This window comes from Anopheles marshallii, chromosome 2 (genome assembly GCF_943734725.1).
Source record: "Anopheles marshallii chromosome 2, idAnoMarsDA_429_01, whole genome shotgun sequence".
In the NCBI taxonomy this organism is placed as follows: Eukaryota; Metazoa; Arthropoda; class Insecta; order Diptera; family Culicidae; genus Anopheles; species Anopheles marshallii.
The window spans coordinates 49,067,483-49,082,590 of NC_071326.1; the positions used below are offsets into that span (position 1 = coordinate 49,067,483).

At 43.5% G+C, this 15,108-nt stretch overlaps 2 protein-coding genes across 2 annotated transcripts in view; one reads left to right on the forward strand and one right to left on the reverse strand.

Moving 5' to 3' along the window:
* Positions 1–484: 484 nt before the first annotated feature.
* Positions 485–8,631, forward strand: LOC128710422 (mitogen-activated protein kinase kinase kinase 4). Its single transcript, XM_053805476.1, has 8 exons — positions 485–579; positions 2,110–2,298; positions 3,803–5,350; positions 5,427–7,656; positions 7,732–8,020; positions 8,111–8,217; positions 8,291–8,470; positions 8,551–8,631. Exons 1-8 carry the CDS (start codon positions 485–487, stop codon positions 8,629–8,631), a joined length of 4,719 nt encoding a protein of 1,572 aa, XP_053661451.1.
* A 3,235-nt stretch (positions 8,632–11,866) lies between these two features.
* The window catches only part of LOC128710323 (choline O-acetyltransferase), a 31,254-nt gene continuing 28,012 nt past the window's right edge, over positions 11,867–15,108 (reverse strand). Inside the window, exons 3-9 of the mRNA XM_053805374.1 lie at positions 14,604–14,962; positions 14,372–14,549; positions 13,636–14,282; positions 13,042–13,164; positions 12,753–12,975; positions 12,351–12,551; positions 11,867–12,061 (exon numbers count right to left, since the gene is read on the reverse strand). Of these exons, the coding sequence (XP_053661349.1) occupies positions 11,867–12,061; positions 12,351–12,551; positions 12,753–12,975; positions 13,042–13,164; positions 13,636–14,282; positions 14,372–14,549; positions 14,604–14,962 (1,926 nt within the window). The remainder of the gene's footprint in view (positions 12,062–12,350; positions 12,552–12,752; positions 12,976–13,041; positions 13,165–13,635; positions 14,283–14,371; positions 14,550–14,603; positions 14,963–15,108) is intronic.

Sequence of the window (15,108 nt, forward strand, 5' to 3'; positions counted from 1 at the left end):
CCTACAACCAGACAATCCTGCTTTTTTTAGTTGGTGTTCGAAGTAGTCCCAGAGTAGTTCAAATCGCCTCATTATTTTTTGAACTTTATTTTATTTTATTTTTTATCTTTTAGCAATGCTGGCAGTATTTGACAGCCAACATTTTGACAGACGCAATCAGATTGTTGTTTTGCTGTCATAATAGACGCAACAGCTGGAAAGTGGTTGTGCACGCAAATGCAGTTTTTCCGTGTTCCTCGGTTTGTTTTAAGATAAATGAAAAAAAAAAACCTTGTGCGTGTTCACTGTAACAGCAGTGGCATAGTTTTAGCAGTGCCTCCTTATCTGTAGCCTGTGAATTCAATTAAACCATCGTATAATGGTTGTACAACCCCAACCGCGAAGGAACGCGTTTGATAAATGAGAAAAGTGTTGTCACCCGCTAGGGGAAAGAGGTACCAATCTTGTCGTCACCAGAAGCTCACGATTCTAAACCGGACGAACGATGGCCGACGCAGACTGGAAACTCCGGGTCGGAATAGACATTGATTTCAGCACCGACGAAGATGAGGATAGTGATAGTGCTGAAACAATCTGCAGGTGAGGTCGCGTGCTTGAAGGTAGCGTTTGTCTACTCAACATACGGAACCAACAGTCACCATACGGAAGGCCGGAGAGTTACAGTGTTGTTTGAAGATATTTGTTAAACAAACAAACCAAACACCGAAGGTCATGCTTCGCGTGGAGCAGAGCATGTGTAACCGGGGGTTTAAATCGTTGCATATACCATTGCACTACAATATGCGCGTCGTTGCAGCAGTACGGGTGTCTTACCGAAAAACAGCCCTCACCCTCTCCCCGATTTGTGCTTGTGGAAAATTGCATGATGAAACTGCAATTTGATCACAAAACAGCTTAGCGCGACCATATCCCACCGACTACAGGTTGAAGATAGGTGCACTGTGTTGCTGTTGAAATTCTTCAAAAACAGCTCGTCAGCTCATTTCGATGCGACCAGCCAGTTTAAATGTGGGGGTTCTGCTGTTGTTTGGCGTTTATTTACCATCACTATTAGCGAATGGATTGACTGGGGATGAGCTTGCCATCGTCACTGTGTCGCCTATAGTAGAACAATCCACATTGTAGGGTGTGTATCACTTCGCTTTCATTAAAACCCAATTAATATCCGCAAACCCACCTTGTCGTTTCGATCTTATCCGGCCTGGGAAAAGGTCAGTGACAATATCCATCAAATCGCGGCCGTGTTCGTGAGTTATGCGGCGCAAGTATCAGCAATCCACTTCAGATATTCGCTAGATCGCGTAGCAAGCAATCAATCGCAGTTCCTGGGCCGATTCGCAGTGGTTATGTGTGGAGGGAAGGAATGAACCTGACGTGTGTTGGGAGAAATGGACGTTTCATATCGTGTTGTATAATTAACGATAAGCGATCAGGATGGGTACTGTGGGAAGTAATACAGTGTCGCGAACGGCATGATATATCTCTGATAGCGATTAACGCGTGAATGGGACACGTGTCGGTGTGGTAACGCATCGCTTTGCGGGTGTATGTGTTCGCGCTGTTTCTGCGATACGCAACGTGCAAGATCCTCGTACTGCTCGACTGACATGTACTTACAGTATCACGTCAGCTATTCGCAAAAGTGTAGCATTTTATGCTCGATTACGAGCAGAAGTGGAAACTGTATGTTTGTTCTTCAATTCAATTCTTAACCCAGTAATAGTAAGCGTGCGTATAGTTGGTCAAACATTGGCGCATATTCGGTAAATTCGATGACAGTGTACAATAGATCGTGTACGCACACAGGAAAAAAGAAATAGGGAAGCAAAAAAAAACCCTTACATAGACCAGTGGTGCCCGGTGGGCAGCACTCATCGTGCTTTGGATGATAAGATAAGAATTGTCTTGATTTGGAGTCGACTAGACGATCCAACACCTCTTCTTGGAGTATTGGAGTGATATGAGATTTAGTTCGGTTTTGTACCTCACTTCTTTCGGGCCTAGTTGAGTTTTTAGACAAAGCAATAAAGTGGAAAAAATCATTTTAATACATTCGGAAGATATTTTTTCGGATCGTTGCTTTTAGTGTTCACCATCTTTCCATTGCAGCAACACTGACGGTGCCACACGACAGTTCCGCAGCGAGGAATTTACCGATTCTACCGAGTCACAGGAGCTGGAGGAAGCGTTACACGCGTCGTCCATCGACGAAGTGCTGAATCAGTGGGCCGATCAGTATGGGAGTACTCCCCCACGGACTCGCATAAAGAACAAAAACCGAAGCAGCAAGCAAAGAATGTGAGTTTTATATTTACTAGTTTGTACAATAGGCAAGGAATGTCCGTACCAAATCAAAACCAGTTAATTTTTATACGCATAACGGATAAAAGTGTGGGTAAACGAACTGATTGCGCGGCCCGGGCAGGTTACATATGTATCACAAACACATACCGAATAGACCGAGTAGATCGAAAAGGGATTTGAAATGCATATTATAGGAGTGATTAGATAAAAATAGCAAGCTTTTGATAGGGACAATATTTTGTTTCAAAACAGCGCGTTGTTCTTTTGTTAGGTGTTCGATTTTACCAAGTGACGGATGAATGTGGAGATGCATCTCAGTGTTATACTTTTGTGCTGTGGTTATGGCACAACTACCCCAAGTGGTCTATACCCGAAATTTCTAGTTTTTTTTTTTATTTTATATTCGAGTACTTGGATAGTCAGTCCTGCTGACGGGTCCTATATAGTGCAATATTAGACGCTTGAAATTGTAATTTAAACATCTCAATACCTTTTCAACTTCAATCGTTGCGATTTTCTATACATAGCATTTTGAAGCTTTCAGTTTATAATATATGTAATTTATTGTTGAATATGTCAACAGCTCATGACGTGATTTTGTACAATTCAATGCTGTTCAAACATAGTCTGAACAAACATCCTACGGAAGGAAAAGAGGGGTTTAGGTGAATTTTTTTGGAGTGAGATCATAAATGGAAAATGCAACAGGAGAAAACTGAGGTAATAATCAAACGATAAGGTGATCAAAGGATTCAAAGCGCAAGGATTTAATGTATAGATTGTTACCTGTGATAGAAAAAGATTACTTATAAAAGTCTCGACAAAGGCGATATTCTGTCTGAAGAGAAGTAGATCATTTGCATATGGTGCTACTTACAAGCACTTTTTTTAGAGCTGGTCATATTTAGAGGTATTTAACTGCAACTGCGTTTTAATTTAAATGTAAATGTTGTAGTCACATTGACTAACCAAAGACTAATTTATCAATACTGCGGTGTGGTAGCCACTTGAAAATCATTTCACAATTCATTTTTATTATTGTTAACAAACTAGTCCAATATTGGTTGTTTTAGCTGAACAGCATATAGTCTAAAAGGAAAAGAAATCGTTAGTTCAAGAAATTCTCCATGCATATAGGAACTGCTCGAAAAATGTTTAAGAAACGAAATAGTTTTTTTTGTATCCACAAACGATTATCAGGATGTATCAGGATGTACTGCTCTACTAACTTTGACTTTTGCTACTACTTAAATTTTCATTTAAAATTTCTAAGATCACCTTAAATTACAATCATCCCAATAATAGTGCCTAGTTAGTAGCTTTATACAACAAACTCGGTGATTCATAATTGTTTATAGTTTCGTTTCTGTTTGTTATTTAAACACGTTATCAGATATGGGCCGCGATTAGAACTCGTTTGTCGCTTTTAAAAATAAGAAGTAGAACATTTTTATTTTGCTTGAGTTCAAAAATTTCGTTTTTTTTTATTATCCAACAGGGAAGGAACGGTGAAGATGCGTACAGGAGGCCGATTGGCCAGACCGCGCACAGATCGACGGAACACCGTTGATTGTGCACTATTGAATCAAATGATTATGGAACCTGCCAACAGTGATGAGAAAGTTCGTAGCGATAAACGTACCACACAGCTTCTACGCGAATCCGAACGGGACATTAAAATGTCGGCTACTGTGACCGCGCTGCCAATGCGCTCATCTGCCAACTATGGCTCTCAGATGCCACCGGCAACAGCTGTATCAGAAGAGCGCGCCGAAAGTCTACCCCTTACGATGCCGGCCAGTCTCGCAGCTACGACTACTGCAAATGGAACAGCCGTGGCACCACCGACCCTGATTGAGTCGTGCAATCGGTTCATGAGCGTAACATCTCGTCCGGTCGGGTGTCGCATATCCGCACCACCAGTAGCGTATCGTGATATCATCTTTACTAACCAATCGGTCATGTTCGAGGGGGCTGGAACACGTACATCGGAGAATGTGATTCCTCAAAACAGAATAAATTTTCATGCCACCTTTTCCGATTTGATTAAGCTGGGCAGTGTGGATAAGGAGCGGGCCGCCCGATCGGGCATTCTATCCAATGAGGAGCGACTCTGGCAGACGCATGTTAACGATCTGATTTGGCTTGAGCTGCAAGCATGGCACGCGGATCGTTCGATCGAGCAACAGGATCGTTTGCTGTGTCAGGCCCGCCAGGAGATCGGTGATCTGTTGGATGAGATTATGTGCTTTCGATTTCAGCGCAAGCCATCCTCCGTGCGACGCGCGGGTAGCGAAGTTAGCACTACAACAGACAGTGGTATCGAGACGGCCACAACGAGCGGCATCGACGAAGGAAATCGATTTTGCTTCGGATGTCTTTCGATGTACTGCAAGGACTGCCTAGAGGTGCAAACGGCTGCGATGAAGCAGGTTGAAGAATTGCTGTTACGTCTCGAATCGAAAGAGTGCCTGTTTCCGTCGTCCCGAGCGATGGGAAGTGCGTTTCCTGTGTACCAGAGCGAAGCATTCGTAAATCGCGTTAAAGCTATGTGTCTGTGGTACAACATGACTCGCCAACATCGTATGACGTTGCTGATATTGGGGAAATTGCTAGCTAGGTTGCAGGGACCATCTAAGAAAGAATCGTCCATCCAGTGGCCAATAATGGATCAGCATACAGAGGGTTCTTCTTCTTCGTCCGTGCAGGATGAAAGTGGAAGCAGTGCAGACAGTGGTGCGCATTTCACCGGAAACGGTGGGTCATCGACGTCCGCTGGATCCTCTGCTGGTTCCGGCACAAGCAGCAATTGCTCGAAAAGGGTACAGTTTGCTGACAATGGATGCTGTGCTGGCGATGGCAGTGCATCCGAGAGTGTCAACAGTGATGAAACTGATTTCTCCGATTTGTCGCTTAAGAGAGAACGATCTTTTCCGGGAGACACAGAGTACGGCCGGTATATGAATAATTTAAACTACTACAACGAACATACCCTAACCGAACTGTCGGCTCAGTCAGCGTCAAGCATGGGAAATGCTTTATATCGGTTGGTATTTTTTTCATATCTTTCAGGTCAGTGAATGTATTTTCTTTTTAATGCATGTTCGTTTTTTTTCTTTTAGAAAATACATCGAAAATGTATTGAAGTGTCGTGGTTTGGGAAAATCTCTAACGTTCCTACATCGTTTACACAATGTGGTATTGCGGAAGGCACAGTTAACACTGGAAAAACCAGGACGACAGAAAGAAGATGACTTTCTGTTCGATGAGGAAGATGTACCGTGTATCGAACCTCCACTCGAACGTGAGCAAGAAATCGAACTGCGACGGTACGGAGCCTGGAGCGAGGAAGCGAAACAACTGAACCTACCGTCGTACGTGTCTGCCTTTCTGTTCCTTTCGTTAATCCCACTAGAAGTGATACACGAGTTTCTCAAGATGCGCCTAGAAACGCGCCCAAAACAGCCAAATCCACTCAGCCTAGAGCAACACATTAAGGAGTTGAAAGAGGGCCTAACGCTGGCTATGATACATCGAGAACGCTTCCAGAAGCATGTCAATACGGTATTATCGGACCGCGAGCAGGAACTAGACAAGTACATGCATCAGATGGAGCTGTTCGACGATACGGTACGGAATATTTTCGAGCTATACCTGGAGCTGTGTGAGCAGTGGATACTGGACACTGTTCCAGAAGGACACCAGAAAGCCGCACTTGACGAAGAGTGGCGTTTTACGAAGCTCATCAGTCCAATGATACCACGGCAGCATGGACCAGCAGCGAAACGGTTTTGCAGTATCGTTGAGCGTGTGTTGGAACGAACTGGAAGCGAGATGATGCAACAGCTAAAGGAACTGATGGAAAAAAGTCAACTGATTGATACGACAGCAGACAAAAAGTGGCAGTTTTTTGCTTTGTGTCGTGAAACGCAGCGCATGTTCACATCGTCCCGGGAGAAAGCGCTGAAAACAATGGCATTTGCGAAAACGCTGTTCCGCGACCTGGAGCACGTAGACTTCCATCGTGATCATTGCGAAGAGGATTCTGAGAACGAAATGTTGAACGATGCAGATGATCTGGAGTTGGTAGGTGTAGTGTTAAGAAGTGGCAGCATGCGGCGTAGATGTCCTGCAATCAATAATGATAACAAGAGCAGTCCCGTTTGCTCGGAAGTCGCGGAAAGTCTGCAAATGTTGAAGCGAAACGCCTTACTTCTGCGCAATAAGCTAGCGGCCGTGATAGAAGAATTACAATTATTATGTTCCGATGAAACGTTGGAGGATTTTGACGAAACGGATCGCATCGGTGCGCTGACACGTGTGCGAGAGATATTGCATCAGGGTTATAAGTTTGGGTTCGAGTATCATAAGGATGTGGCTCGATTGTACGAGACAAAATTGAACAACTGTCGAGACGCAGAGTCCGAACTGATGCTGGCCAAAGCGATTATTCAGTTTGCGAAGCTGTGGATGAATTTCGTAATGGAGCGATGTGAGCGGGGTCGTGGTTTGCGACCCCGTTGGGCGAACCAAGGATTAGAGTTTCTGATTGCAGCTTGTGATCCTCTGTGTACGAGTCATTTAACAGATACGGAGTTTGAGGATTTGAAGCTGAAAATGGATGCTTGTATTTCCCACGTAATTGGAAACATCCGCGAACCGGAACGTATTCGAAAGTCCCCCCGGTCACGTAAATCATCGCCATCTCCATCTGCGGCAGCAGTTGTTGCTGCCGGTACAACTGTAGTCGGGGCGGTAACGACGGGTCGGGCTTCGATTCCTATGATCAATCTACCGAACAAGAGTTTTCACAATCAGCTTAGCTTACGGGAGGATGGTGTGATGCTCCGTGCCAACAGTCCAATCGAAGCGGCCGATCTGTATCGCAAACAGACCTCGTACGACAGTATGAACGAGGTGAAGTTACGCGTTCCATCCACTCCAAATACAGTGTCAATGTTGGGAGGAGAAACGTGCGTGCATGGGACGCGGCCGCTAAGGCAACTACGGATACGTGACGCAGTCAATAAGCTGGACTGTGAGCTAGACGAATGGTTACGGGAACGAAATCTTATTGGCAACGTAAAGGAAATAAGCTACTACAGTAGTGCACTGAACCGGGCACGAAGCGTAAATTTTAGCTGGCACCGTGGCATTAAGATTGGTCAGGGACGTTTTGGGAAGGTATACACAGCAGTCAACAATTCGACCGGTGAATTGATGGCGATGAAGGAGATTGCTATTCAGCCGGGAGAAACGGCAGCCATACGGAAAGTAGCGGAAGAGTTGAAAATATTTGAAGGCATCAGCCATCAGCACCTGGTGAAGTATTACGGAGTGGAAGTGCATAGGGTAAGTGGCTCTGGTGAGCAGTTAAAATTATGTGTGATTAAAATTATGTGGAATCGCAATATATTATATTTGTAGGAGGAATTGATCATTTTCATGGAACTTTGCCCAGAGGGTACATTAGAAAGTTTGGTCGAGTTGAACAGTGGTTTGCCAGAAGCGCAAACTCGTCGTTATACACACCAGCTTCTATCAGCTGTCGCGGAACTACATAGGAACGGAGTAGTACATAGAGACATCAAGACAGCGAACATTTTTCTACACAAAGATGGTAATTATTTGAAGTTGGGTGATTTTGGATCTGCCGTGAAAATCCAGGCACACACCACGATGGCCGGTGAGCTGAAAGGTTACGTCGGAACGCAGGGTAAGTAGAAACATGGAAAACAGATAGCCAGTGAAATGCTAAACTGAAGATATATTTAATGGTCCTTTTGTGAACATTGCTCGCGTATAGCATATATGGCACCGGAAGTATTTACCCGAAACAACGCGGAGGGTCATGGAAGAGCTGCAGATATATGGTCCGTGGGTTGTGTGGTGGTGGAAATGTCCTCAGGACGGGTAAGTAGCATCTATTTTAATAGTTTGGTGAAATTGTAAAACATTCCCATGTGACCTTTGTTCTCGTTAACAGCGACCATGGCATCAATTTGATTCCAATTTTCAAATCATGTTCAAAGTGGGCATGGGCGAGTCACCCGAAATTCCTGACAATCTTTCCGAAGAAGGTAAAGATTTCGTCGGTATCTGCTTGCAGCATGATCCGAATGATCGACAAAAGGCAGATGAACTGTTGCAGCATATATTTTGTAAGGTAATGATATAATTACAATCAAAAATGTGTACTTTGAAAAAAGTAATGTAAATGATTTTTTTTTGTTTGGTATTTTGTAGTTCACCTTCTACGATTCGGAGGCAATTGACAAGAAGCTACGTGGGACATTCCGGCGTAATTTAAAATCTAGCTCTTCCTGAGTTGCTTGTTTTTCCGACGAAAAATTGTGTCTTGTCTACTTATAAGTTTACTTATTATACAGTACACGAATTAGGTACATGTACCGAATAAGATACCGTAGTTTTAGAGAAAGATTATGGCCAGTGCTTAATGTCTGTTTGTAGGTGTATCTGACTGGTAATTATATCGTTTATATAATACTATGAGTATTACGGTTATTATTTTAATCTTTGTTTGATAGGGCTCCCACGAACACTACGATATGCGTAAAATAGTGTAACGTCAGTACTTTTTCGTTTTACTCCATTGACTATACCGGCTCCTACTTTCTTTCGTTCAACTAGAAATAGTATTAACATTATTACTATCAATGATCAAACGTTAGTAGTTAATATGAACGGGTATTTAATGTAAGACACAACGTTGAGCTTTATACAAACCTCTTTCAAATACATGTGTTATTATGGATAGACATTGCATTCAAAACACTAGAAAAATGAAAGAATGATGCGACATACTGATAAGAAACACGATCTTTCTGCTGTAAGGGTACTTGAATCTGTTATTGGTTTGTAGTTTATTCACTCAATTACTGATACGTCTACCACATGCAGCCGCTTAGAAAGCCAACCGGGAACGAATCGGAACGTCCAATCCATTAGTAATGGGAGTCTCTGATGAGCATCAGTGTGGTATAACTGCAATAATCGCGTGTACAGGGAGTTCAGATTTACTGAACTCGCTTGATAATTTTCAATAAACGTTCTCGATAAGGTAAAGAGCCATCGTAACGTTGGTTCTGGGCGACACAGAATCTTTGTTGATTTCAATCTGACCCCATCCATACCAAAACGTAAACCCCTAACTGAGTATAACAAGCATAATCTAGGCAGCAGAGATGAACACGTTTAACACTTCCCTAATGCTAACAGCCAATAATACTATGTGTATGTTATGGCTGCGGAGATAACAGAATTGCACACTAACAATGACTCGGTTCTCGATCTGAACGATTGTTTGTCACTAATTGATACATAATTTACATATATGGTGTGTGACGTTTCTAAATCTATTACACACGCGCCAGCATTGATTGTACGGTGGCAATCCACTGCAACGCGCTTGCTCCAAAATGTGACATGTGTAGAGATACTTCTGCATCATCCGCTGAAGTGGTTTCATTTACCTTAGCGTCGATAAATCGATATGTAATCTTTTCTAACTTTGATATGTATGGCTTTTATATGTTTGCGAATCTATGCGTGTTTGATGCATTCTGGATACAATGCTTTATCATACCTCTCATCTTATCGAGCAGTTTCTGTTTGTTACACAGTAAATGTGAGCAGGGTATTGTTGTGATTAGTCAGAGTAGCAGCCACGATTAGTTAGATTAGCATTTTGTACAACATTCTACAAGTATCATACGGGTGTTTGTATTCTATTATTTTGCTCAAAGTGGCCAACAATACTTCAGCGATGTTTCTTATACCTATGATAGTGTCTGCACTAACTTTCCCTACAGTCCTTACGAACCGAAGTTATGATGATGGTGATGATGCTGATGACGGCATCCTTTGCCCCAAAGTCGTAAACATACAGATCTCTCACACTTCCTCCAACAGTAAATATAAGGATATACTATGATACCTGAATCATTAGATTCTACGCGCCTAATGATGAATGGACAAGATATACTGTGCGGGCATATATATACTGAACTCAATAGGAGCGCCACTGAATGCACTATAATGTGTAATGTGGCTGTTTCCCAAGAGCTGGTGCACTATGCATCTTTAAATGCTAATCGATTAGATAGCATTGGTATAACACGCTACTTATGTATGGTAAATATACCATACGTTTTAAGCCTTAAGGTTAGTAATGAAACTTATTTCATTTGACCGTGAATCAGTGTAATCTTTTTGCGGTAACAATGACATACTATCAATAATATTTTTTCTCCAGAAACACCAATTGAAAAGTAGTAACAGAAACAGATTTATCTTAAACATTATCACTAAAAATCGAAAAAGGTTATTCTTCAACGTTATAAAATAAATTATTTGAAGCGTAGTACTTTTTTTAAAATATCGATTTGGGTTGGGACACTTTGAATCGCGTAGTTCTCATGTGCTGTAAGTTCTATTTCACCTTCTCAAGGGAGACCATGTTCCTAATTCATTTAAACATACTAAACATTCTTGATAATGATTTGCCATACGGTATACATAAATACATTCCTTTTGAAGAGATCTCCGCTAGTTGTTTGTCGTTTTTATAAAACAGACTTTTCTTTTAACAAGAAATGCAAAACATTGTTAATATCAAGATACTAGTTTCTACAGTATCTGCTGAAATATCGAATGCTTAGCACACAGAGTAAATAGAGAAATGTAACATTTTTGCCGTAACCCACAACAGACAACATTTTGATATGAATAAGCAACACATTAAGCTTACTGCTAGTATAATTCTGATATTAAACAGAACTTTAAATCGTCATCCGCAAACGTATATGCTCAAGCGGCTGCTGTACTCCTTGTCCCAAAGAGGCATTAGGCATTATTTTTTGGCAGATGATGCGGTAAAAAGTTTTGTTACATATTGCTACTACACGATCCGGTTCAGTTTTAATCGATAATTATCACCGTAAAAACGAATCAACTCATTTAAACAAATCAAATGTAAGCCGTTTGACAGCGAAATAATGCGCAACATTTCATAACAGGGAAAACGTTCAAAAGGAACAAACAATTCCTGTAATGTGCCAAGGCGCTGCCTACAGTTAACATTTGTCATAATGTCTATATAACACGTGATTTTGTATAGATAGAGCAGGTTGCACTGCCCGCTACGTTGCGTTTCCTTAATGTCTAGTGATATGTATCCGTTTCTTTGGTTGTCCCGACCGCGATGATCCTCCTGCCCAAAGCGAGAAAGGGATCCCGCGATGCGGAAACTTTACATTTGATACCCATTTCGATAAAACTGATATGTTTCGTTTCCTTGATATGTATCGTGATCGTTGGTTTAGCTTTGTTGTTTGTTGTTTGCTCTAACCGATTGAGCTAAACAGTAGCTGGTTTTTAAATATACTTTTCGAATTGTTGTTTGACGTTGGTCTATTACGACCCTTTCCCTTCAATCCCGCTTGTGTTTCCTTGTTCGCTTGGAATTGGCTTAGTTATTTTCTTCATGTTTAGTCGTTTAAGGCCACCGACGATTTTATCAACGCGAATAGCGACAATAAACTTATGATAACAGATCCCGCATGGCGTCCAGTGAGTCCTGCAGTGAACGTGCAAATCGGGATGCACTCGTTTTGTCCGACGTGAAGAAGGCTGAAATGCAGAAGATGATTTCGTTTGGGTGGGGATTGTACGAGGCGCCATAACCGTGTGGCGTAACCGGTCCATATCCCATGAAGCTGTTAGTCGAGCAGGCCACCTAAGGCAGGGAAGAATGAAAGCATTGTAAAAGGGGAGGAAAAAAAACATAAATTTATTCTTTGACTTAGAGTGCGCGATAACTGTGTCGTTCTGTGGCGGAATTTCCTGAAATTCAGTGCCGTCGAGTGTATACGGGGGTAGGTTGCATTGCGTTGTTAGGTGCCAGTATCGGATGGTGCATTTGGGTGCATTCGAAGAAATTATGTGCAAAAATCGACACAATTGTCGTGGTGCAAAGTGCATTAACTGTGCGACTTCAATTTCGCGTTTCCGTAGGACCGCTGTACCTGGCTGGTGGAAAGAAGGAAACAATTAGCAATTTTATAGCACTCATCCGTAAATAGCTCATGGAGGTTTCCTTCGCGCTCACGACAAGCCTCCCTCAACCCGAGCAAATGTATATCGATCCCGTAGCCAAGTATGTTTTGCACCATCACTTCGGTCTGCCGAGCTGCGGCACAACGGAATAACTCCCTCAGATGATCTTTCTGCGGAAAGGACAAAAATACACAGACACAAAAACAAACACCCGCAAACAACGCACTCCATTAGTATATGCTCCTGACGATGTACAGCTTCAAGAAATCGGGACGCTTTTGGCTATGTTTGGATGGGAGAGGCGAGGAAGAAACGGGTGTGCAGTCGGTGGCGATAAGGGATAGAGAGCTTTTGCATTGGTTTTTACATACACTGTAAATACTGAAAGTTACTTTTTTGACATCCGATGAGGCTTCCGCACTGTAGTCATCCTCCTTGTCGCTTTCGAGCGTCACATTGGGACCTTCGCCTTGACACATCGCTTTGGCCCACTCGAGCGCTTCCATGCTGGCCGAGCGGATGCAGTCGACCCGTCCTAGTAGGAACCGTCTGGTGGATGCACTTTCGTACGTGCTCACAAGATGTCCGTACAGTCTGTTGTAAGGTGGAAATCGGTTTAGATTATCCCGAAACCTGCTAAACGTTTCTCCCTGGACTTACTTGTAATGGGCTAATTGCAGCGCCAACTGAATGAAAACATCCGGACTGACCTGGCACGCCTTTATAAAGTTTTTACCGTACGGTTTGTACCGGTACACATAAAAATCGAGATCTTCAATCCGTCTAAATTGAGAAGAAAAAACAAACATGACAAATATGTGGTTGGTTACGACCAGAACTAGTTCGTACAAGTTACTGCAAAAGGAACTCGAACTTTATATGTTGGCAACAAGTTTGGTATTAGTTATTTGCGACACACATAAGAGGTGTCAACAGTGGTAAGTGATAAGGTAGACGTAGTGGACCTCTCCACATTGTTCACGTTGGGTGAGGAAAAATTCTCGAAAAGCAGCTAGTTTTACGATTTCGACTATGCTTCTAATGCCTATCGCGCTTATAATAGATGGCGCTGCTCCTCATACTTAGCTCGTGTACACTCGATTTTTTAAACTAACCCTCGGTCATTCTGGCGTTTTTACAAATCGCGTAGGAAACTAAATAACAAATAGTTCCTGCATGTAGCTTCTGCACACGAATTAACGGCAATCGAGCTGAACACTGTATCACTCAGAGGATTATTCAAAGATTTCCTACCTATCCACCGATCGAGCAGCCTCTCGAAGACGCCGTTCAATTTCGGGTCGCACAACCCATTCCAATCGTTCTGGAGGTGGCAGATGAGACTGTTGCAACTGCAATTGTTCTGTCGGTCCGTCCTTTGGCGGGGCCTCTTCGATTCGCTTTAGGATGCCTTCCAGTAGCTGTACTACGGCGATACCTTCGGAAGGTGAATGTTCGTAGCAGAGACCCCACGTGCCATCGTTGCAGATAATCAATTGCATCGTCTTATCGAACCAACGGTTGGCGGTATTGTACGCACTACCGCCACCGTGAATCATCTCGTGGGCCATGTTGCTTTCGTCTCGACCGCCGGCGTAGTGTGCACCGGCCGGTGAACCATTGAAACCGCGCGCATTGTACGACAGAGGAATCGGTTCATCGATGCAGATGAGCACCAGTGCCGTTTCGATTAGCTCGATGTTACGTGCGTTGCCTTCCTCGAGCAGCAGCATTTCACGGTCCGCGGCCCACTTGGGTCGAGTTTCCGATGTTAGGATACCAACGGCCGATTCCGTCTCTGGCAAACAAGGGGCCTCGTTGAGAATGTGTAACAGTTGCGCGGCCAGTTCATTTTCGTTCAAACGCCCACGATCACCTGCTTTTACCGGTACACAGTACATCTAGACAAGGAAGAGGTACAACAGCTTGGTGAAATTGAGCAGAGGTACAGTACTATACGACGTCACATGAGCGGTGTTAGAATATTTACATGCTTACGGCAACACACAATTACGTGCGCATCGGTTTGTTCTCCACCCGGTGGCAGGAACTGGCTATCGCGCGGATCGCCCGGACGACGGCAGGAACCGAGCAGCCGATAGTACTGTGCCATGCATAAGGGCTGTCCCTTCTCGCGGGACGCCGCACGCTCCTGCTTCAATTCACCGCTGGAAAGAGAGTTTGGATAAGTCTCCATCCAGCCAGAGATACATCGAGCGTACCTCTCGAGCATTTCCTTGTGGTCCATCAGTTGATCGATGAGTTGTGCCGCAAACTGCGCCAGATCGTTAACGATGGTGAACTTGCGCGGTGGCATCACCATACCTGGGTTCGAATTGATCGGCAACGGGAGCGGATTGTCCATGTACATGTCGTTGAGCCAGTAATGGTACGCCCAGTTGTCCTCGGTTTCTCGCCTCGCCAGCAGATACTCCTGCAGACCCGGTCCGATGGTGGCGCTGAACTGCTTAATGATCGATTTGGTCCGATCGAGCTGCTGTGGTGTTACGATCGGTTGTAACACCCGCAGATACTCGGCCATCGTTTGTTCCACCGTCGGAACAGGTACCTTGGGTAGCATCTAGAAAATAAGAGATGATTTTATGGAGGTATGAGTGGCGCGAATTGGATCATCTTCCAAGTAGTATATGCCACAAGACTATCAGTCGAGTAGGCGTGACTGCAATCGGTCATTACGACGCTGATGCATCATCGTTGATTAGATGT